The sequence below is a fragment of the Macaca nemestrina genome, chromosome 17 (assembly GCF_043159975.1).
Source record: "Macaca nemestrina isolate mMacNem1 chromosome 17, mMacNem.hap1, whole genome shotgun sequence".
In the NCBI taxonomy this organism is placed as follows: domain Eukaryota; kingdom Metazoa; phylum Chordata; class Mammalia; order Primates; family Cercopithecidae; genus Macaca; species Macaca nemestrina.
Window position 1 is genome coordinate 88,919,567 of NC_092141.1, and position 25,243 is coordinate 88,944,809.

The 25,243-nt window shown below is 47.5% G+C and overlaps 1 protein-coding gene across 6 annotated transcripts in view; it reads right to left on the reverse strand.

Annotated features, from left to right (window-relative positions):
• LOC105469266 (TBC1 domain family member 16) overlaps window positions 1-25,243 on the reverse strand; it is a 96,294-nt gene that overhangs the window by 11,924 nt on the left and 59,127 nt on the right. For 4 of the 6 annotated variants that reach the window (XM_011720113.3, XM_071081774.1, XM_071081775.1 and 1 more), the window contains exons 4-9: window positions 5,244-5,405; window positions 4,033-4,180; window positions 3,001-3,168; window positions 2,307-2,455; window positions 1,464-1,598; window positions 244-430 (exon numbers count right to left, since the gene is read on the reverse strand). In XM_011720113.3, coding sequence (XP_011718415.1) covers window positions 244-430; window positions 1,464-1,598; window positions 2,307-2,455; window positions 3,001-3,168; window positions 4,033-4,180; window positions 5,244-5,405 — 949 coding nt within the window. Of the gene's footprint in view, window positions 1-243; window positions 431-1,463; window positions 1,599-2,306; window positions 2,456-3,000; window positions 3,169-4,032; window positions 4,181-5,243; window positions 5,406-15,467; window positions 15,516-25,243 lie in introns of those variants that run through there. The other 2 variants (XM_071081778.1, XM_071081776.1) reach the window with 2 other exon arrangements.

Genomic DNA, 25,243 nt, shown 5'->3' on the forward strand with positions numbered 1-25,243 from the left:
TGGGAGGCCACCAGGGTAGCCCACACAACACGGCCCCTGGACCTGCAGGGAGTCAGGGGGCCAGCCCCCGGAGATCCAGGGCGAAGTCACCCATATCCCACAGGCAAGTCCTATCCTGGCGTCTTCGCTGCCCACTGACCTATAGCAGCCAAGCCACGCGTCACCACGGCAACCCTGGCTACAAGGGGAGAGGCAGCATGGGCCCTCACATGCCCTCGGAGGTACCCATCCTCTGAGCCTCACCAGTTGTTTCTCCATGTCCTCGTCCCGAGGGGAGCTGACAAAGATTGTGTTCTGCATCAAACCCACAAAGCACCAGAAGGTGTCTGATTCATCCAGGACCTCGGCCAAGATGGGCGCCACCAGGTCCGACATCCCCTGGGAATAGCCGACGGCAGGGTTGTACACGGCATAGTTCAGTAAGATCCTCCTGGGAGACAGTGGAGACAGCAATAAGCGGGATGACCCTCACCACAGCACACTGCCCAGCCCGTAGAACCCCAAGCTGGAGACCCCGCCTTCCCTCACTTGCCTTCATCTCAGTGGAAGGCAGCTCTGCCATCATTTCAGAGCCCAAGCTTAGGTTCCAGACACACAGACCCTTGCTTTGCAAAAGGTAATGGCCTGGCTGGGCATGGTGGCTCATGCCTATAATCCCAGCACTTTGGGAGGCCGAGGTGGGCAGATCACCTGAGGTCAGGAGTTTGACACTAGCCTGGCCAACATGGTGAAACCCTGTCTCTACTAAAAATACAAAACTTAGCCAGGCATGATGGGGTGCACGCCTATAATCTCAGCTACTAGGGAGGCTGAGACAGGAGAATAGGTTGAACCCGGGAAGTGGAGGTTGCAGTGAGCCGAGATCACATCATTGCACTCCAGTCTGGATGACAGAGCAAGACTCTGTCTCAAAAAAAAAAAGAAGTAATGGCCTGCTATTAGCTGCTGTCTAGGCCCAGAACCTTGAGAGCAGGGGTAAGGGGGAACATGGGTCTGATTTTCTGAAGGGTGGACTGCCTGTGACAAGGGGTGGGCTGGCAGGGACATTTCTGTGGGCTGCTAATTTTGTGCAATTATTTGCTAGGCTGCAGCAGAATGTCAGAGATGCCAGCCTCTGGCTCTGTGTGGCTGTATGACTGCAGGACCACCCACGGGGAGATGGAGGGGGTGCATGGGGAAGCTGGTCCATGGTTGGTGTGAGCCAAGCAAGGACAGGCTTGGTGGTGCCCAGGGGATAGAGGGGTTCTGTGGGCCCCACTGGCAGGGACCTGGGTGGCTTCCCTGGGATGCCACGGCTCTGAGGTGCCAACTGAGGTAGCCCATGAGTAGCGTATCCTTCACTTCCGGGGCTTTGACGTATGAACCTGGAAGAGAGCCCCTGCAGAAAGTCGCTGGGGGCTCATCCACTTCCCAGGGCGGTCAGGTGAGACTTGCAGACTTGCAGGTGGCTGGGGAGGGAGTACCTCATGCTCTCCACGTTGGGATTGTCTTCCCCTCGGAAGAACTGGTTGTTCCGATCGGTCCGGACCACGTCTTTGTCCACAGTGAACTGCACATTGCGCCAGAATGCTCTGTGCTCCTCAGGGGTCATGGAGAGCCTGTGTGGAGCCAACCACCGAGTCGGGTCAGCGGGTGGCAGCCGGAGGCGTCGTGTGGTGCACACATTCCAGGAAGCCACACTTCCTCCCAACCCCCATTCCCTGGATGGGAGCTGGGTGGCTGCTGCCGGCTGCAAACCCTCCCGGATGAGGCGGATGGGTGGCATGTATCCAAGGCTCTCCCTGATATTAACTCCGCCTCACAGGCTCCAGCGTCCCAGAGAGAAGAACAAGTTGTAGCCTAATGGGTAATGAGGTCTTGGCCCTGGCCCAGTGTTCTGGAGGGGAGCTGAGCACAGCCCAGTGGCTTCACCCAGTCCCAGCCTCCTGGAGAGAGAGCTGACCCCAGTTCTGGGTTAGCAGAGCCCAGGTGGGACAGAGTCTCCGGATGCCTTCACCCCTCCAGGCCCTGCTCCCAGCCCCAGCCTTCAGCTGTGGGACGTCAGCGCCTAGTTAAGTCTGTTGAACGAGAATTCTAAAACCTTGACATGTGAGCTAACGAGCCCCGCAGTTCCGAGGCCCGAGTGCTTGGTTTAATGACTGCACTTATCCCACCCTATCACTCACGTTCCTGGGAGACCCATTTCTGAAAGAAACTATGGGTCACGAAACATATTATCAATGCTGAATTGCACCTCAAATTGCCTTTTCAAATGACATTTTCCTCTGCAGCTCGGCGGGCTGGGCCGGGCTGGCCCCGGCGGTTACCTTTTCTGCTGGATCTCAGAGTACTCCTTCCGCTTCTGCAGCCGCAGCGCCTCCCGCTCCTCCGACGTGGACTCGTGGCTGTAATAGCGCAGCAGGAAGGGCCAGACCTCCCCCCGGATTGACACATCAATGCCGCCAAAGAAAATGGCCTGGAGGAAGCGGCAAAAGTTGGGGAGGGGATAAAACAGGGCAGCTCAAAGAACCCCCAGATCCCCAGAGATGTGTGTTTTGGTGGCTTTGGTGCGCCTGGATTCAGATCTCTGCAATTTGCACATATTTACAAGGGGAAAGCAGTGGTCTTCAATTCCCATACAGGACACAAACCCGGCTCATTTCAATGTCAATGCCCCCCCTGGGGTGGCGCTCAGATTAACGTGTCGTTCTCACGTCATGGCCTAATCCCTGGTTTTGGAAACGCTGCATTTCACTGCAAACCCTTCTATACAGGCTGACACGGTATCCCCCCAAACCCTCGAGGGAGGTTTTTTTTGTTTTTTGTTTTTTTTTCAACGCAGCAGCTTTGATTGCTTTATCGGAGTGTTCACAGAGAGCCTCACACAAGAAAACGGGGCTCTCCCAAGGAGGTGGCCCGTGGGTGCGGGCGGGCGGCCAGACCCTGGCCTCCTTCCCTCTTGCTCGTTCCCGGTTCCCGGCCGGCTCTCCACGGGGCCAGCGGGGAGGGCTCAGACCTCACCTTCCGCAGCTTGTACTCCTCCTCCACCTGGCCCAGCTCGTTCAGGTGGTTGAGCCAGGCAGAGACGCCGAGCCTCTTGTACATGCTCTCCTCGGGGTGCGTCTCGGAGGACGGCAGCTTGGGGCGGCGGATGGAGAACTGCATGCATGTCTTATCGGGGGCGACCTGCTAAATGGGAGGAAAACTGGGCAAAGGTCAGGATCTCAGCCGTGCGGCTTCAGAGGCCAGCGGTGCTTTTCCCAGGATTAAAAGCCTCTCTCTCTTCTGAAAGGAGGGCAAGGGCCGTCCCTTGCATACAAACCCCTAAATGGCGAGTGTAATTAGGCGCAATTAAAATGAAAATACCTTCATCTTAAAATCGGTTTCCCTCTGCGGCTCTCTCCTCCCCGGCCCACTGTGCCGCCGCCCCCACTCTCTCCAACCCCAGCCGCAAAAACGGAATTAATGCCTCGTTCGGCCTAACTTCCCTCTGCCGGGAGGGCCTGCAATGAATTACATGTGATTGGCCACATACAAAGGGATCGCTGTCCTGCGAGCAGGGAGCCAGCCTGTCAGATTGTCTCCGCGAGCAGTCACGAATCCAGGGCAAAACTGCAGCTGACATTTAATTCAAAAATCAAAGGTTGTTCAATGTAGGGGGAAAAAAGCCATGCTACTGTAATAAGGGAAGCCAGCAGGAGGCTCTGTGGGAAGGAAGGGAATTTTAAAGTCAGCCCTGTTTCTAATAAGCACATACAGTATCTTCAACAGATAATTAAAGAGCTCTTATTACATTTGTACGTAGATTGAGCAAAATATGGCAGGAAGTCTTGTCAAAACACGATTTTTCAAGTGCAGGGCACTGACTTTACAGAAAGCCCTGGGCACAGGTTTCAAACCTGAAGTTGCTGCTCTGAAGGCCGAAAGCTACCGTGGGTCACACCCCGTAAGCCCCTGGGCCCCGGAACCCAACACGGGACCCAGGAGGGAGATGGGGCCCATGGCGGGGGGAAGTGTCAACCGCGGGGCGTCTGGGGTGGTCTGCTGGGCTACCTGGTCTTTGAGCTGCATCTCGGTGCAGTATTTCCACTGCTGGAACACGTCGGACAGCTTGTCCAGGCCACCGTGGTGGAAGTGGAAGACCTTGTACTGGCTCTCTCGGCTGGCGACGACCAGCTGGCCGCTGGTGCAGGCCTCGTCGCTGAAGGGCCATTGGAGAGGGGAGAGGAAAGCCCGATGAATATGTAAACACGGGGGTTTTATTTCCAAGTATAATCAGAGGCCACTGTCCCCAACCTCAGGAGCAGGAAACAGTGGGTCCCGGTGGGGTTGGCTGCTGGCGGGAGGGGACAGAACTACACCGAACAAAAACCGTCACCCCCTTTGCTGAAGATGACAAAACTGCTCCTTTCTGGGGGGCCCTGGGGCTCCTCTCTGGAGACCTGCCAGAGCGACCTTCTCCCCACCACCACCTGCCCAGCTACATGGTCCCTGCAGTCCGGGAGACCTGGGTCCCAGTGCTGAGTGCCCTGGAATCCAGTTTTGAGCCCCGGTGGGCCATGTGCTAAGAGAACCTCCTGGGAACAGACCTCCTTCGTTGCGTGTGGGTGGAACTCTGGGAGAACCCTACAGGGAAACTCACTAAACATCCGTCAGTGCTGTCAGCCCAACCCCGGCTGCCCTTAGATGAAAGGCTGGAATGTGGCTCTGGGTCTGGGAACCCCCCCAGCTTCTGGATACGCCGGCTTCTTCTAAGCCCGGGCCTCTTATTGGTGCTGTCTGCGGCTGGGCAGCCCTGACTATAAGGAGGAGGATCTGATGTGGGGAATGACTGCAGGAAACTAGGCATCGCCCACCCATCACGAAAGGAAGGGAGCCTCCATCCGGAAGGCTGCGGCCCGTCCCGCACAGGTGGCCGAGCTCCAGAGCATCTCCCGGGGATCACAGAGGCCTGCAGCTGCTACTCTCCGCCCTGGTTTGGTTTCTTCTCCCAAGCCAGAGTTGCAAGCAGTCGCTGGCTACCATCACGCTGAAGGTAGGGGAATGAGTTCGGTAGCTCACCTGGCCTGAGAACCGCCAGGGAGCCGCGGTGGGGAACCGCTGCCTGCAAGATCAGTGAGGGAGGAAGGCAGACGCTTGGGAAGACTCCATCCAGGGCCCTGCGTCCCCACGCCATGCACTGCACCGGCCACAAAGCACAGGCTGCCAGGGAAAGCAAGCACACACAGACCAACTCCCAGGAGACGCCCAGAGCTGCTTCCTACCTGAAGAAAAGGCGGAGGGAGCGCATGTGGCCCAGGTCCACGCGGAACACGCCACAGATCTGCTCTAGGGCGCACACTCGCTGCGGCTCGTCCCAGCGCGGGGTCTGCAGGAGGCCGTTGCTGTCCGGGAACCGCAGGCCGGTGTCGGAGCTGGATGGGGGGCTGGTGGAACAGGTCATGTGGTGATGGCCACACATCACCCTGCCCACACCACCCAGAGGGGGACAGGGGGCATGGGGAAAGTCATTTAAACCTACGCAACAAGCTTAAACACACATACAGGCACAACTGAATATGCCCTGTAAACATCTGTGAATGAAGGCATGTATGGACCCCACTGCACAGTTCTACTTCCACTTGGATGGGAAAGCATTTTCATGATCAAATTCCATTCCACTTCAATAGAGGCAGTAAGTCGTCATCGCCCTGAGAGCCAAGATCACATTGACTGGGGTTCCTCGCTGGGTGACCTTGGCCAAGCCACCTAGCCTCTCTCAGCCTTCGTTTCCCCATGGGTAAAGCGAGGAGAGTAACAAGGCTTGGTTTCCCTACAGCATGGGGCTGAGCTTTACTGAAAGTAGCTGTTTTGTGATGATTTTAGATAGCATGGGGCTTCCGCCGTGGTTTAAACCAGCTCATTGTTCTCCTGAAAAGTACTGGTTCAGTTTACGCTTTGGTTAGGAAACATTTGGGTTTTCAGTACTATTAATAACGTCATGAGCATTTATGAAAACACTGACTATGGGCCTGGCCCTGAGCTAATGCTTCTCAGGTGCTTTTATTGCATTTAATCTTCACAAAAATCCTCTGAAATGAATAGTGGTATTACCCCATTATAAAGAAGAGGCAACTGAAGCCCAGAGAGGTTAAGTAACTTGCCCAAGGTCACACAGCTGGCAAGTGGTGGAGCGGAGATTAGAACCCAAGCTTTGTGGCCCATGTTCTCACCAGCATATTGTGGAGCTGTCTGCAGTTCAGCAGGACAACCCCATTTATTCTGTTATTTTTTATGAGTTTGTTACATTTCAAATTGCTAAATATTTTATTATACAGATTCAGCCACATCACAGGTTAAATCCTGTCTCTTGAGATTTTTTCTTCTCTTTTTTCTTTTTTTTTTTTTGAGACAGAGTCTCGCTCTGTCACCCAGGCTGGAGTGCAGTGGCGCAATCTCGGCTCACTTCAACCTCTGCTTTCCGGGTTCAAGTGATTCTCCTGCCTCAGCCTCCCGAGTAGCTGGAATTACAGGCGTCTGCCACCATAACTGGCTAATTTTATATTTTTAGTACAGATGGGGTTTCACCATGTTGACCAGGCTAGTCTTGACCGCCTGACATCAGGTGATCTGCCCACCTCGGCCTCCCAAAGTGCTGGGATTACAGGCGTGAGCCATTGTGCCCAACCCTCTCCTGAGATTTAATAGTAATGTTTAGCAAATGCCTGCTAAAATAAAACCAGAGTAAAGGCAAGACTCAGTTCTGGACCCCAACTGCAGCGTCCTACAGAGACTCAGCTGTATTCACTGCTCCTGCTTCCCGTTTGAGCTCAGAACATAAAGTGTTGGAGGCCATCAATCCAGAGGCACTTCCTCCTCCAAGAAGCACCAGGTCTAAGTAAGTAAAGCTCCTTTGGAGGGTTCCAGCACAATCCCTCCCCACTTGGAACTTCAAAGAGAGAAACCTGACTGGCCTTTCTAGAACCCTCTACTGCGTCAGGCACAGCCCTGGGCCTGGCGAGTGGAAGGCGGCCTTTCTTCCTCACCTGCCTAAGGAAGTCAGCTGAACAGGCCCTCCCACTGCTGGGGTCCCTGGGCTCTCAAGGAAACGGAGTCAGGTAAAACCAGATCAGAGATGGGCACATGGGCCCATCACTCGAACTGCCGTGGCTGCGCCATGGACGGGCCCAGAAGGCCGAGGGCTCCCGAAATCTTCTCAAGCTGACCTCTGACCCTGTGGGAGCTGTGCTTCGGAATCATTGCTCACAACACAGGGCAGGTCTCGGGTCTGAGGCCCCACCACACCCATGGGTGCCCCCTTTCATCATCTGCTCCCTGAACCGCGGGGCTGCTGTGGCTGGGAGAGCTGCTGCCCCGCGTGCTGCCCGCCGGCCTGACCCACCGGGTGGGGCCATTAGTGGTATCCTTCCCGGCCTCCTCCCCCAGCCTTCTCACCACACCCAGCGGCAGAATCCCCTGAACCTGCACGTCCCTCCCAGCACACTGTGTCCCCTCACCGTACGGGGCAGGCCAAGGTTCCCAGAAACCAGATAGACCACAGAGACTCGCTTTGGCAGTCACGAGTGGAAGGCCCCCTTCCCTGCTGCTGTGGCCAGAGAAGACTGGTCCCCTGGAGGGCCAGAGCCGATTTCAAATCAGACAAGAGTCCCGGACACAGGGGCCACCGCACACCTCCCCCAGCAACATGCCTCCGGGCAGAAGTTGGCTTAAACCCTCTCACAACCCCTTAGGGGCAAATTATTTGCACTAATTAATTGATTGATTCATTAATTCAAGACACTGTGCTTGGGACCTACAGCTGGGTTCCATAGGCTCCAACTAGAGCGAAGGTGATGGAGACCTCAGTTCGCTTTAATTGGGGTATGTCTGGCAGGTACCCTGTGTGGTCATGGAGGACGAGGTCTGGTGCCCCTCAAGGCTGCTGTGGAGTGGGGGTTGCATCGTGTCTCTTCATCTTCAGCTCCTGGCCCTGGCTTGGCACAGAACACACAGCCATTTAATAGTCATGCCTGAAGTGAAAATGTAAAGTGTCTGGGAATTTTGAAGTCATAGAAAAAAATGTTTAAAGAAAATAAACTACAGGGAAAATGAAATATGTACAGTGTTTTATTTTTGCTTATCTTTCTACACACGTAAAGCAATTTGGTTTTAAGAATATTCATATATGCTGCAAATAATTTAGCTTGTTCATAAAATTATGTGATGCATTAAAACCGAAAGGATGGGTTTTGCAGGCAATAACTCCCAAGATGCTATTACGTTAAAAATATCTCATACATAAAACTAGAAGATGCTAAACTTTAAGAAATGTAGCAGTTCTTCATTTCTATCATTTTCTGAAGACCACCAAAATGTAAAAGTAATAATGAAAAAAAGTCAGCAATATCACTGGAAAACACAAAAACTGGGTTCTCTCTCCACCACAGTAAATTACGCCACGTCAGACACAGAGATAGAGATTTGAAATGGCCTCAAATTCTTCACAGCTCATCTTATCAAGGATAGCACCTGTCTCTCCACCCCTGAATCTAGGTGGGCCTTTTTTGACCAATAGTGTGTAGCAAACATGAGGTTAGGCGAGTTCTGGGGCCTGGGCAGCCCCTCACTCTCCCTCTTGGCACAGGCAAGACAGACAGACAAGAGTTCATGAGAGACACACGCAACTGGCAGTCAGCACCAGAGCCCCGACACCTGTCAACGGAGGCCACTCCAGACCCTCCACCCAACCAAGCCTCCTGGTGGCTGCAGCGACCTGAGTGAACTCCAGGGAGCCCAGCAGACCAGCCTGTCCCAGCCCAGCCCAAACCAAAGCCCTGTGAGCAAAGAAGCGGTTTTTTGTTTGTTTGTTTTTTAAAGACAAGGTCTTTCTCTATCCCCCTGGCTGAAGTGCGGTGGCGCAAACACGACTCACTGCAGCCTCAACCTCCCAGGCTCGAGCGATCCTCCAGCCTCAGCCTCCCAAGTAGCTGGGACTACAGGCACTCACCACCACACTCGGCTAATTTTTGTATTTTTTATAGAGACGGGGTTTTGCCATGTTGCCCAGGCTGGTCTCAAACTCCTGAGTTCAAGCGATCCGTCCGCCTTGGCCTCCCAAAGTGCTGGGACTACAGGTGTGAGCCCCTGCACCGGGCCCGGTGGTTGCTTTAAGTTGCTAAGTTTGAGGGTGATTTGTTCCACAGCAATAGATTACTGACACACGCAGGACAGGCCAGCTCTCAGAAAAAGCTTGCGGGGGAGGAAGAAACCTTCAAACACATTGAGCTGTGGTTCTCAAGGTTAGAGACACCAGGACCAGATTTTAGCATTATTTAAAATACCTAAACTGCTAACTTTCCTCTTGCTTTTCTTTGTCCTGAGCCTTTTGAGTTTGCTGAACAAAAAGTCGATGGGAACCCAGCTGTAGGTCCCAAGCACAGTGTCCTGAATTAATGAATCAATCAATTAATTAATGCAAATAATTTGCCCCTAAGGGGTTGTGAGAGGGTTTAAGCCAACTTCTGCCTGGAGGCACGTTGCTGGGGGAGGTGTGCGGTGGCCCCTGAATCCGGGACTCTTGCCTGGATAGAAATTGGCGCTGACCCTCCAGGGGACCAGCCTTCTCCGGCCACAGCAGCAGAGAGGGGGCCTTCCACCCGTGACTGCCAAAGCGAGTCTCTGTGTTCTGTCTGGTTTCTGGAAATTTTGGCGTGCCCCGTTCAGTGAGCGGGACACAGTATGCTGGGAGGGACTTGTAGGTATTGGAGGAGTGGGCAGGGTGTGCTTGGTGTGCTGGGTTGGGAGAGGAGGCTGTGATGGGAGAGGAGGCTGTGATGGGAGAGGAGGCTGTGATGGGAGAGGAGGCTGGAAAGAATGACACCCTTTGGTGGTTCCCCATAATTGCCAAAACCTGGAAACCACCAAGATGTCCTTTGGTGGTGAATGGATAAATAAGTTTAAATAACTGTGGTACAGCCAGACGAGGGAATATATTACTCATCATTAAAAAGAAATGAGCTGTCAGGCTGTGAAACAACACGGAGGGAGCTTCGACGGATCTTACGAAGGGGTTTACTAAGCGAAGGGACCCAGTGTGACGAGGCTGCACCCTGTGGGATTCCAATTCTAGGACACTCTGGAAAAGGCAAAACCATGGAGACAGTGACAAGATCAGTGGTTGCCAGGAGCTGGTGGGGAGGTAGGAAGGTGAAGCACGGAGAACTTTTAGGGCAGTGACACACCGGTATGACACCAGAGTGGTCACGGTGACATGTGTCATTATACATTTGTCCAGACCCATAGGACGTACAAGATGGAGTGTGAATGTCGACATAAACTATGGACTCTGGGTGACAATGACGTATGGGCTTGTGAGTTGTAACACAAGTCCCACTCCGGTGGGGGAGGCTGTGCGTGTGGGGGGAGGGGATGGATGAGAATTCTCTGTACTCTTCACTCAATTTTGCTGTGAATCTAAAACAGTTCCAAAAAATAAAATCTATTTGAAAAAAAACCCCAACAAAACAAAATGAATAGCCAAAGAAACTGGGACATACATATGATAAAGATTAACATCTTTAATATGCAAAAAAGTATGTAAATTAAAAAGAAAAATATAAATGCCCAACAGAAAACTGGCAAAAGGAAAATAAAAAATTTAGTAGAGAATAAATACAAATAATGAATAAAATTTCCAGGCCCAGGGTAATGCAATAAATGGAAATATAAACAGGATAGCGTGGGGGGGTGGTTTATGAAATTGGCATCAATTAACAAATTATAAAATCTAGTGTGGTAAAGGATTTGGGGAAACAGACATTCTCGTTCAGCTCAGGGGGAGGAAGAATAGAAACTGCCCAATTTTTTTTTTTTTCTGAGATGAAGTTTTTTGCTCTTGTTGCCCAGGCTGAAGTGCAATGGCATGATCTTGGTTCACTGCAACCTTCGCCTCACGGGTTCAAGCGAGTCTCCTGCCTCAGTCTCCCAAGTAGCTGGGACTGCAGGTGCCTGCCCCCATGCCTGGCTAATTTTTGTATTTTTAGTAGAGATGGGGTTTCGCTATGTTGGTCAGGCTCGTCTGGAACTCCTGACCTCGTGATCCACCTGCCTCAGCCTCCCAAAGTGCTGGGATCACAGGTGTGAGCCACCATGCCCGGCCCTGACCACGTATTTCTGAATGGCAATTTGGAAACAAGATGCCAAAGGCTTAAAAATGTTTATCCATTTTGACTTTTCACTTTCATTTCTAGGAATGAATCCTAAGGAAATAGCCAGAGGTTCCCACAATAAAGGCATACATGCAGAGATGCAGAAAAGCATTTGACAAAAATTGAATGCTCATTTATGACAAAACTGTCTACAAACTAGGAATGGAAGAGAAGCTCCTCAAACTGATAAAGGCACCCACAGATATTCCACCGTTAGCATCATACTTAATGGTAAAAGATGGAATTTTTTCCCCCCAAGAGCAGGAACAAGATAAGAATGCCTGCTCCCACCACTTCTAGTCCATGTTCTCACAGAGGCCCTGGCCTCTGCATCAGACAAGAAAAGGAAATAAAATGCATAAAGACCGGAAAAGAAGGAATAAAACTGTCCCTGTTTTCAGCTGATACAACTGTTCACCTGAAAAACCTCCTGGAATTTATAAAACAATCTTTAAAACTAATAACTGAATTTCACAAAACTGCAAGATAAAAAGTTAATAGAGAAAAATTAATTGTATTCTTAAACAGTAGCAATGCACAATTGGAACATGAAATAAATAAAACATTAAATTTACAGTAGCAAAAAAATCCTCATATGAAACACTTAGGAATAAGCCTGACAAAAGACATTCAAGAACGTCATACTGAAAAACACAAAAATTGCTGAGATAAGTCAAATAGGATCTTAGGAAATGGAGAGAAGCACCATGTCCATGGAATAAAACAGTCAACATGGTTAAGACGACAATCTTGCCAGACTGACCGATAGATTCAACACAAGCCCAATCAAAATTCCAACAGGAAGTTTTACTAAAATTGATAAGCTGACCCCAAAATTTTGAGCTCGTATAACCGGAGCGACCATAAAAAAGAAGCACAAAGTTGGAGGATCCATCTGATTTTGAGACCTACATAGCTATCATCAAGATAGTTTGGTACTGGTGAAAAGATAACTATGGTGAAATAGGCAAATAATCAGTGGAACATAACAGAGTCCAAAAATATCAATTGATTATTTACAAAAGTGCAAAGACAATTCAGGGGAGAAGGATGGCTTTTCATCAAACGATACTGGATCAACAGGATATCTGCATGAAAAAAATTGACATCAACTCTTTTCTCCCATCACTCCCCCAAATTAACTTAAAATGGATCACAGACCTAGATGTGAAACATAAAACAGGAAACTTCCAGAAGAATCTGTAAGAGAAAACCTGTGTAACCTTAGAATAGGCCCAGGTTTCTTAGATAGAACACAAAAAACACAAACTGTAAAGGAAATAATAAATTGGAAAATTAAAGACTTTTTTTTCATCAAAATACTCCATTAAAGGAAACAAAAATGCAAGTCACAGACTGGGAGAAAATATTCACAAAACATATAGTCAATAAAAAACTTGTATCCAGAGTATGTATAAGAAACTCTTAAAATACAATAGTATTGTTAGACAAAGGTTTCTTAGACCAGATACCAACATACGACCGTAAGTGGAAAAAAAAAAAATTAATCTTCATTAAAATGAAAACCTTCTACTCTCTAAGAGATATTATTAAGAAAATAAAAAAGATAAGCCACAGACTGGGAAAAAGATATTTGCCAAATGCTTATATGATAAAGGGTTCATCATATAAATCCGTAATATGCTTTAAATCATCATTCTATACAGAATATAGAAAAGGTCCTCAAAACTTAGTAATAAGACAACACAATCCAAAAACGGGCAAAATATTTGAAAAGACATTTCACCAAAGAGGATATTCAGATGGCCAAGAAGCATATGAAAAGGTGCTCAACATCATTCATTATTAGAGAAACGCAAATAGAAACCTCAATGCAATCTAAAGGAACATGACGTGATCCGCCACGCATCTATTGGAATGACTGAAAAACAAATTAACGAGGCCGTGAGCAAGGCAGCTCAAGTTTGTAATCCCAGCACTTTGGGAAGCCGAGGCGGGCAGGTGACCTGAGCTCAGGTGTTCAAGACCAGCCTGGGAAACATGGTGAAATCCTGTTTCTGCTAAAAATACAAAAAATTAGCGGGTGTGGTGGTGCACCCCTGTAATCCCAGCTACTCTGGAAGCTGAGGCGGGAGAATCGCTTGAACCCCAGAGGCGAGGTTGCAATGAGCCGACATCATGCCACTGCACTTCAGCCCGAGTGACAGAGTGAGACTCTCAAAAAAACCCCACAAAAAAAAAAAAACCAAAAAACCAAAAAACCAAAAAAACCCAAAGGAATTAAACTGAACTGAGTGCCGGCCAGGAGGCGAAAGTAACGGAGCTCCCCTACCACGTGACGGGAAGTTAAATGATAGAACCTTTCTGGAAAACTGTTTGGCAGTGTCTTATAAAGTCAAACACACCCCTACCATATGACTCAGCAATCCCCCCCAGGTGTTTACCCAAAATACATGGAAAATGTTCACACGAAATCTGTGTGTGAATGTTTATAGCAGTTTTATTCATCATTGCAAAAAACAAGAAACACCACAAACGTCTTTCAACTGGTGAATGGCTAAACAATGGTACATCTGAACAAGGGAATACATATGCCTCAGCAATAAAAAGGAACAAACTGCTGCTATGCATGATGACATGGAGGCATCTCAGATGTATTAAGTGAAAGAAGCCAGACACAAAAAGCTACATGAGAAGATACTCAGCATCCTTTGTAGTCAGGGAAATGCAAATTAAAGCTACAATGAGATACTCTTTTTTTTTTTTTTTTGAGACGGAGTCTCACGCTGTTGCCCAGGCTGGAGTGCAGTGGCGCGATCTCGGCTCACTGCAAGCTCCGCCTCCTGGGTTCACGCCATTCTCCTGCCTCAGCCTCCTGGGTAGCTGGGACTACAGGCGCCCGCCACCGCGCCCGGCTAATTTTTTGTATTTTTAGTAGAGACAGGGTTTCACTGTGGTCTCGATCTCCTGACCTTGTGATCTGCCCGCCTCGGCCTCCCAAAGTGCTGGGATTACAGAGCCTTTCTCACCTATTGCAATGGCTACAGTGGACAAGACTGATTATAGCAAGTGTTGCTGAGGACATGCAGGAAGTGGAACTCTCACAAACTGCTGGTGGGAATGCAACATGGCACAGTCACTTTAGGAAAACAGCTCAGCAATATCTTAAAAATTAAACACATGCCTGTTTCCAGCTATTCCATTCCCAAGTATTTACCAAGAGAAAAACGTTATGTCCACATGCAAAGACTTGCACATAAATGTTTGTAACAGCATTATCTAAAATAGCTAAGAACTGGCCGGGCACAGTGGCTCATGCCTGTAATCCCAGCACTTTGGGAGGCCAAGGCCGGTGGATCACCTGAGGTCCGGAGTTTGAGACCAGCGTGACCAACATGGTAAAATGCTATATCTACCAAAAATACAAAAAATTATCCAGGCCTGGTGGCAGGCACCTGTAATTCCAGCTACTCAGGAGGCTCAGGCAGGAGAATTGCTTGAACCCTGCAGGTGGAGGTTGAAGTGAGCCAAGATCACATGACTGCACTCCAGCCTAGGCAAGAAGAGTAAAACTCCATCTCAAAAAATTAAAATTAAAATTAAAATTAAAATTAACAATAAAATAACAAAATAAAATAGCTAAGAACTGAAAACCACCCAGGGTTTATCAACAGCCAACGCAGTAATGAATTGTGGTCTGTACATACCATGGCATACTACTCAGCAGTAACACACAACAACGTGGACACAAGAAAAAGAAGCAGGATGAAAAACAAGCATGTACTGTGTGATCCCATTTACGTAAAATTCTAGGAAAGGCAAACGAATCTAGAGTGATGCAAAGCAGATGTAACTTTTTTCCTTTTTCCTATTATTTTATTGTGTTAAAATATACCCATCATCAAATTTGCCATCTCAACCTCTTTTATTTTTTGAGACAGAGTCGTCTCACTCTGTTGCCCAGGCTGGAGTGCAGTGGCAAGATCTCAGCTCACTGCAACCTCCGCCTCCTGGGCTCAAGCAATTCTCTTGCCTCAGCCTCCCAAGTAGCTGGGATTATAGGCATGCACCACCATGTCCAGCTAATTCTTGTATTTTTAGTAGAGATGGGGTTTCATCATGTTGGCCAGGCTGGTCTCGATCTCCCGACCTCAGGTGATCCACCCGCCTCAGCCACCCAAAGTGCTGGGACTACAGGCATGAGCCACCATGCCTGGTGCCATCTCAACCATTTTTTTAATGTACAGTTCAGTGGTATTAAATACATTTCTAACGTTGTGCAATGATCATCACTTTCCATTTCCAAAACTCTTTTCATCTTGTAAAACTAAAGCTCTATACCTATTAAACAGCAGCTTCCAGGCCAGACATGGTGGCTCACACCTGCAATCCCAGCACGCTGGGAGGCTGAGGTGGGCGGGTCACTTGAGGTCAGGAGTTTGTGACCAGCCTGACCATTATGATGAAATCCCATCTCTACTAAAAATACAAAAATTCACGGTGGCTCATGCCTGTAATCCCAGCACTTTGAGAGGCTGAGAGGCAGGCAGATCACCTGAGGTCAGGAGTTCGAGACCAGCCTGACCAATATGATGAAACCCCATCTCTACTAAAAATACAGAAATTAGCCAGGTGTGGTGTCATGAGCCTGTAATCCCAGCTACATGGGAGGCTGAGATAGAAGAATCGCTTGAACCCAGGAGGCAGAGTTTGTAGTGAGCCGAGATCGCACCATTGCACTCCAGCCTGGGCAACAAGAGCGAAATTCCGTCTCAAAAAAAAAAAAAAAAAAAGCCAGGCATGGTGGTGGGCGCCTGTAATCCCAGCTACTTGGGGAAGACTGAGGCAGGAGAAGTGCTTGAACCCAGGAGTTGGAGGTTGCCATGAGCCGAGATCATGCCACTGTACTGCAGCCTGGGTGAAAAAAAAAAAAAAAAAAAAAAAAGCCCATTAACTTCCCATTGCCGCCCTCACACGCCAAGCAACATCAACTGTCTATCTCAGTGAATCTGACTACTCTTAGCACCTAATCTCAGTGAAATTATACAGTATTGTCTTTTTGTGACTGGCTTATGTCACTTAGCATAATGCCCTCCGGGTTCATCCATGCTACTGTAGCGTGGGTCAGAATTGCCTTCCCTTTTTTTTTTCCTTTTTTTTTTTTTGAGATGGAGTCTCACTCTGTCACCCAGGCTGGAGTACAGTGGCGCAGTCTCGGCTCACTGCAATATCCACCTCCAGGGTTCACGCCATTCTGCCTCAGCCTCCCAAGTAGCTGGGACTACAGGTGCCCACCACCACACCTGGCTAATTTTTTGTATTTTTAGTAGAGATGGGGTTTCACCGTGTTAGCCAGGATGGTCTCGATCTCCTGACCTCGTGATCCACCCGCCTCGGCCTTCCAAAGTGCCAGGATTACAGCCGTGAGTCACCGCACCTGGCCTCCTTCCCTTTTATGGCTGAATAATATTCCATTGCACGGATGGACCACGTTTTGTTTATCTTTTCATCCACCAATTGATGGGTTGCTCCATGTTCTTGTTGTGAATAATGCTGTGAAGCCATGGTGTCCAGATATCTATGTCCCTGCTTTCAATTCTTTCGGGTATATACCCAGAAATGGAATTGCTGGATGATATGGTCATTCTATTTTTAATTTTTTGAGGAACTGCCATACTGTTTTCCACAGCAGCTGTACGGCCTGAGATTCCCGCCAGCAATGCACAGGGATTTCAATGTCTCCACATCCTCACCGACACTTGTTACTTTTTATTTTTTGATAGTAGCCATCCTTATGGGTGGGAGGTTGTATTCATTGGAGTTTTGATTTTGCATTTCCCTGATGATTAATGATATTGAGCACCTTCATGTGCTTACCGGGCATTTGTGCATCTTCTTTAGAGATACGTCTTTTCGAATCCTTTGACCATTTTTGAATTGGGTTGTTTGGGGTTTGATTTTGTTTGTTTGTTTGGTTGGTTGGTTGTTTTTTGTGTTTGTCTGTTTTGGAGACAGAGTCTTGCTCTGTCATCCAGGCTGGAGTACAGTGGCATGATCTCGGCTCAAGGCAACTTCTGCTTTCCAGGTTCAAGCTATTCTCCTGCCTCAGCCTCCCAAGTAGCTGGGATTAGAGACGTACCCCACCGTGCCCAGCTAAGTTTTGTATATTTGGTAGGGATGGGGTTTCACCATGTTGGCCAGGCTGGTCTCGAACTCCTGACCTTAGGTGATTTTGCCTACCTCGACCTCCCAAAGTGCTGGGATTACAGACGTGGGCCACCATGTCCAGCCAGTTATTGTTTTTGTTGTTGTTGTTGTTTTTTAATTGTTGTTGAGTTTTAGGAGTTCTCTACATATCCTGGACAATTATTCCTTATTAAACATATATGACCTGCAAATATTTTCCCACATTCTGTGGGTTGCCTTTATACTCTGCTGATACTATATTTTGATGCACACATTTTTAAATTTTTCATGAGGTCCAGTTTATTTTTTTTATTGCCTGTGCTATTGGTGTCATATCCAAGAAATCATTGCCAAATTGCAGATAAGACATTGGGAGACATGAAGAAACTTCTGGGGGTGATGGATCTGTTCATTATCTTGATTGTGACAATGGCTCCATGAGTGTATATTATATGTGTCCAAACTGATCAAATTGTGCACTTTAAACACGTGTGGTTGATTGTACAATTATACTTCAAGAAAGTTGTAAAAAAACCCACCAATATTCAACTGTCAGTATTATTGCTAAATTTTCAACCATAGGAGAATACTTCAATATATTGTGGCACATTCATATGATGCAACACCATTAAGCAATTATAAAATATTTAATAAAAGTATGTGATGACCAGAGGCATCCTCACACTCTTATGCTGAATGAAGAAAGGAGGATGCAAAACTATTTAAAAAATGCTATCAATACTGTTTTATATATAATATATATTGACAGGTATATCTATGCAAATGTAGGATTAGAAAATAATACTAAAACTATAATAATGATCATATCTAGATGGCATGTCTATAATCTACCTTCATCGCATTAAAAGAATTTTCTAAAAGGCATAATGTATCATTTTGATAATCAGAAATCATAAGTTAATTTTCTGTACTAATTTTTTTTTTTTTTTAGGCGGAGTCTTGCTCTGTCACCCAGGCTGGAGTGCAGTGGCGTGATCTTGGTGGCTCACTGCAGCCTCCGCCTCCCAGGTTCAAGTGATTCTCCTGCCTCAGCCTCCCGAGTAATTGGGATTACAGACATGTGCCACCACACCTGGCTAACTTTTTTGTAATTTTAGTAGAGACGGAGTTTCACCATGTTGGCCAGGCTGGTCTCAAACTCCTGACCTCAAATGACCCGCCTGCCTTGGCCTCCCAATGTACTGGGATTACAAGTGTGAGCCACCGCGCCTGGCCTGTACTAATTTTTTTAAAAAGAAGCCTGTGTGTCTTTTAATATCATATTTTATGTTTTTGTTTTGTTTTTTGAGACGGAGTCTCGCTCTGTCGCCCAGGCTGGAGTGCAGTGGCGCGATCTCGGCTTACTGCAAGCTCCGCCTCCTGGGTTTACGCCATTCTCCTGCCTCAGCCTCCTGAGTAGCTGGGACTACAGGCGCCCGCCACCGCGCCCGGCTAATTTTTTGTATTTTTAGTAGAGACGGGGTTTCACTGTGGTCTCGATCTCCTGACCTTGTGATCCGCCCGCCTCGGCCTCCCAAAGTGCTGGGATTACAGGCGTGAGCCACCGCGCCCGGCCCATATTTTAAAAAATAATAATTTAGAAAGGAAAAAGGTGAGACAAAATAACCAATTATCGTCATGGCTACCATTTATTGGAGCTTCCTGTGTGCCAGGAGCTCTCCTAATTGCTATGAAGACTTCCTTATGTAAACCTTGTGGGTGAGACAGCACTAACCCCATTTTATAGCTAAGGAGACTGAAGCCAGGAATCATGTCCTCAGGTTTCAGAATGGCCCACAGCAGGACAGGATGGACAGTTAGGCGTGGCCAATGGGAAGCTCACGTTCCTGACTCTTTCGGCATATGCCTTCCAGAGACAGCGGTCATAACGACTGGAAAAGAAGACAACACGCTAAAACCAACATCTATGAAAGAATGGCTCTGCAACCATGTCCACTTCTCCCCTTCACCCCTGCTCCTGGCTCAGAAACTATCAACAGTCAGCTTTGTCTGCCAGTCAAACTCCCATCCATAGATGAGTACTGAGCCCACCCTACACGTTGGCCTGGATGCCTCTTTCCTCATTTTCCCTAGTATGAGTTTCCTATGGCTTAAAGCAACACGAATGTGTTCTCTCACACTTCTGGACACCAGAAGCCTGAAGCCAAGGTGCCAGCAGGCCACATTCCCTCTGAAAGTCTAGGAGACTCCTCCCTTGAGTCTCCCCAGCTTCAGGCAGTTCCTGGCATCTGTGGCCTTCCGTGGCTTGCAGCTGTATCACTCCAGTCTCTGCTCCATCATCATGTGGCCTTCGTCCCTCCGTGTATGGGTGTCCTGTGTCTCTGTTTTCTCTTCTTAGAAGGACACCACTCACTGGATTAGAGACCACCCTAATCCAGAATGACCTCATCTTGACTAATTGCAAAGACTCTATTTCCAAGTAACATTGCAATCTGAGTTTCCAGGTGGACATGAATTTGAGGGAACACTCTTCAATCCAGTATGTCCCTTACCATGCCCCCACTAGATCACAGGCAAACATGACAGCTCACTTCCTTTCCATACCCCAGGACCTCCTCTCTCCAGGATTTGCTTACGTGGGTCCCTCTGCTCTGTCCCTCTCTTCTGATTCTTCCTACTCTCCAAGGCCCCGCTCAAACCCTACTTCCTCCAGGTAGCTTCCCTTCAATCCTCAGGGAAACCACTAAGCCAAGTGTCTGAGACATGCAGCAGGTCCAATATATGCTAATTTCCCTTTATCCCCTGGAAAATCCTTAGAAACTTATCAGTCTGTTTTTTTTTGTTTTTTTGTTTTTTTTTTTGAGATGGAGCTCTGTCGCCCAGGCTGGAGTGCAGTGGCCGGATCTCAGCTCACTGCAAGCTCCGCCTCCCGGGTTTACGCCATTCTCCTGCCTCAGCCTCCCGAGTAGCTGGGACTACAGGCGCCCGCCACCTCGCCCGGCTAATTTTTTGTATTTTTTTTTAGTAGAGACGGGGTTTCACCGGGTTAGCCAGGATGGTCTCGATCTCCTGACCTCGTGATCCGCCCGTCTTGGCCTCCCAAAGTGCTGGGATTACAGGCTTGAGCCACCGCGCCCGGCATCAGTCTTTTTTTTTAATGTGTTTTGCTTTTGACTTTGTATAAAAATCATTTGTTGAAACAAAAACCAGACGAAAACATTACAAGAAAATAAAACTTCAGATCCCTTTGAATAGACCCCAAAATCCTCAACAAAATACTAGCAAGCTGAACCCAACTACATGTAAGAAGAGTTGTGCACCATGACCAAGTGGGGCTCACCTCAGGAATGCATGACTGGTTCAACATATGAAAACAGATCGATGTAAGACACTAGATTAGTAAAATAAAAGATAGGAAACACAAGATCATCTCAAAAGATGCAGAAAGACATTTAACAAATCCAACAGCATTCCAAAATAAAAACATTCACTAAACTAAAAATGGAAAGGAACTTCCTCAGTCTAATAAATGGCATATATGAAAAACCAACAACTTAAAAAAAAAAAACCCCACAAATTTAATTGTGAAAGACTGAAAGCTTTCCCCCATATGACTGGGACCAAGACAAAGATATTCACTCTGACCACTTCTAGTCGACATTGTGCTGGAAGGCCTACCTGGGAAATTAGGCAAGATAAAGAAATAAAAGGCAGAAAGATTTTAAAAATAAAATCTTTGAAAGAAATAAAATTTTAAAAAGGAAAAGGAAGAAGATTGAAAAAAAAAAAGGAGTAAAACTATATTAACAGATGACATGATCTAGCATATAGAATATCATTAGGAGTCTACACACAAACACACATAGAAAACCCACTAAAACCAATAAAGTCAGTAAGGTTGCATTATATAAGATCAATGTCTAAAAATGAATTGTATTTGTATACACTGGCAATGAACAACACAAAAATAAAATTAATAAAACAGTTATCTTCACAACACACATACACACACAAGTACAAGACTTGTGCACTTAGGACTATAAACATTGAAACAAATTAAAGACATAAATAATTGGAAAGGCATCCCATGTTCATGGATTGGAAGACTTAATATTGCTATGATGGCAATACTCTCCAAATTGATATGAAGATTCAACAATTCAACACAATTTCTATCAAAATCCCAGATGCCTTTTTTGCAGATATTGACAAGTGGATCCTAAAATTCATATGGAAATACAGGGGACCCAGAATAGCCAAAACAACATTGAAAAATTAGGATTCACACTTCCTAATTTCAAAACTTACTACAAAGCTACAGTAATCAACATGGTGTGATACAGGCATAAGGATAGACATACTGATCAATGGAATAGAATTGAGAGTCCAGAAATAAACCCACACATTTATGGTCAATTGTTTCCAATAAGCTTGGTAAAACAATTCAATTGATAAAAGAAAAATCTTTAAAAAAATTTTTTGAGACATTTTCTCACTCTGTCACTCAGGCTAGAGTGCAGTGGTGAGATCTCGGCTCACTACAACCTCTGCCTCCTGAGTTCAAGGGATTCTCATGCCTCAGCCACCTGAGTAGCTGGGATTACAGGTGTGTGCCACCACACCCAGCTAATTTTTGTATTTTTTGGTAGAGACAGGGTTTCACCATGTTGGCCAGGCTGGTCTCGAACTCCTGAGCTCAAGTGATCTGCCTGCTTCGGCCTCCCAAAGGGATTATAGCCATGCTGGGATTAGAGGCATGAGCTGCTGCACCCAACCGGGTGAATGAATGGTCTTTTCAGCAAATGGCATGGAGATAACTGGATAGCCACATGCAAAGAATGAAGTCAGACCATAACCTCACACTGTCTACAACAATTAACTTAAAATGGATCAAAGACTTAAGTGTAAGAGCTAGAATTATAAATCTCTTAGAAGAAAACATAGATACTTTGATATGACACCAAAAAGACAATCAACCAAAGAAAAAAATAGATAAATCTGACTTCATAAAAATTTAAAACTCAACACTATCAAGAGAGTGAAAATACAACTCATAGAATGGGAGGAAAATTGTTTTAAATCATATATCTGACAAGGGACTAGTACCCATATATTTTTAAAAAACACTTAAGATGTAAGAATAAAAAGACAAATGACTCAATTTAAAAATGGGCAAAGAATTTAAACAGACATATCTCCAATGAAGATATAAATGGCCAATAAGCACACGAAAAATTCTGCACATCATTATTCCCTGGAGAAATGCAAATCAAGGCTGAGCATGGTGGCTCATGCCAATAATCCCAGCACTTTGGGAGGCCAAGGTGGGTGGGTCACCTGAGGTTAGGAGTTCGAGACCAGCCTGGCCAACACGGTGAAACCCCATCTCTCTAAAAATACAAAAATGAGCCGGGCATGGTGGTGCACACCTGTAATCCCAGCTACTTGGGAGGCTGAGGCAGGAGAATCTCTTGAACCTGGGAGATGGAGGTTGCAGTGAGCCAAGACTGTGCCACTGCACTCCTGCCTGGGCAACAGAGCAAGAACCTGTCTCAAAACAAACAAACAAAAAGAAATGCAAGTCAAAAACAACGTTGAGATACCACTCCACACCCACTGGGATGGCTGCAATTAAAAAATGGGAAATACTAAGTGTTGGTGAGGAGCTCCTAAAGAAATATGAACCCTCATTCCATGCTGATGGGAAAATAAAATAGAGTAGCCAATTGTAGATAACAGTTTGGTAGGTCCTCAAAAATTAAACACAGTGTTAACATTTGACCAAGCAATTCCACTCATGGGCATATAGATAATAGAAAATAGGGCCGGGCATGGTGGCTCACGCCTGTAATCCCAGCACTTTGGGAGGCCAAGGCAGGCAGATCACTTGAGGTCAGGAGTTCGAGACCAGCCTGCCCAACATGGTGAAACCCCATCTCTACTAAAAATATAAAAATTAGCCAGGCGTGGTGGTGCATGCCTATAATCCCAGCTATTTGGGAGGCAGGAGAATCGCTTGAACCCAGGAGGTGGAGGTTGCAGTGAGCCAAGATCACACCCTTGCACTCCAGCCTGAGCAAGAGCGAGACTCCATCACAAAAAAAAAAAAAAGAACAGAACAGAAAATAGTTGTCTATATAAAAATGTGTACACAAATGTTCACAGTAGCATTATTCATAATATCCAAAAAGAGAAAAATGTCCATCAACTGATGACTGGATAAACAAACCGTGGCATCCATACAGTGCAATACTGTTCAGCTATAAACAGTAATGAAGTACCGGCCTGTTACAATATGGACGAATCCTGAAAACACGATGCTAAGCGAAAGGAGCCAGTCACAAAAGGCCATATGTTCTGTGATTCCATTTATATGAAATATCCAGAATAGGTAAATCCACAGAGACAGAAAGCAGGTTAGTGGTTGCCGGGGCTGAGGAAGGGAGAGCTGGGCTGTGGCTGCTAAGGAGTATGAGGTTTCTTTTTGGGGTGATGAAAATGTTCTGGAATCAGGTTGTGATTACACAGCTTCATGAATGTACTAACTGCCACTGCATTGTACACTTTAAAAGGGTGACTTACATGCTATGTGACTAAAAAGTCACTATGCACCTGTTCTCTCCCGTCTGATTTATCTTGTACATCTCCCACCAAAGGGTCTTGTACAAAGCATGGCCTGAGAAAATATTTGTTCTGCAATAAAAAGTTCTGGGTGTCCCCCCAGACCTCAACCTGCAGACAACGGGACAAGGTCCCCAACCGTGAAGAGTTTCATTGTGGTGGGGAGCCAGGCAGCAAACGGTAAATGGGTCATGGGGTGCTCAAAGGGAATGAACACAGGGTGGGAGGTGGAGGGGCTGGGCACGGCCACTCTAGAGAGGTGGACTTGGGGGTCCTCAGTGAAGCCTGCAGGAAGGTGAAGAGCTAGCAGAGGGCCCAGGGGAAATGCCTGCCTGTAATAAGCTAAGCACATCAGAGAAAGCACCAGTCCTTGCTTTGAGAGTGGCTTTGTCGCTACCTCCTTGTCCGATTCCTGATTTGGTTTCAGTTCTTGCCTTTGACCTGGGGTTGGGGCCACCCCTGCAGCCACTGCGCCCTCTACAGGTGGGAAGGCCCGAGGAAGAAGCCCTCTGCTGGCCGGGCTGTCCCCACTGCCAGTGGGAGCGACTTGCAAGGCCACAAACACCTGGAACAATCCGCCGGGCTGCGTCCCTCCTCACCCTCCAGCAGGGCATTGGATTTTGGGACACGGCGGGTTCTGTGTCCTTTTGTTTACTTTTTCCCTTCGCATTTGGTGAACTCCATGTCAGGAAAGCTAGTCTTTGGGGTTCAAGGAAGAGCAAAACAAACCCGATCTCCTGTAATCTACCTGGACTGGAACGCCCGGCTTTGTGCAGCCTCAGCTCTGGCCGACTGGAATTTCTGCCAAGTCCTATTCACACCCTTCGCCCCAGCTGGCTGTGAGGTTTCCTGGGAACCCTTGCCTCCTCCGTGGCCTACTTAAAAGGCTGCTCAGAGCCAGCCAGGTGTTCTTTAAGCCCCTGTGAAGATTCCTTGATCAGTTACACAAAAAGCTTGCTCAAAAGAATGGGACCGGGAGCAACCGCAATGCCCTCTGGAGCCCCAACTCCTGATTTCAAAGGATCAACGAGTGACAGAGGGTTGGGGACTGGGGGGGAGGTCGTGCATGAAGAGAGCCAGCACCCACAACAAGTCCACCCTGAAGCGAAAAGACAAATATCATTTTTCCTCCAGTCTGCAACAAACCGTGCACAGCTTCGGGACCCCCAGCCAGCCCAAACCTGTCGCTGGCTGCCCACTAACTCTCCCTGCAGCCCTTTATACAATACGATTTCGGGCAACGCCTGCGTCCGCCTACACCTGCAGAGCATGAGCCCCACTTTGGAACGGACAGGGTCTGTGCAGAGACCGGCCAGAGCTCTGGGCTTCAGGATGGCGGCAGCAGCTCC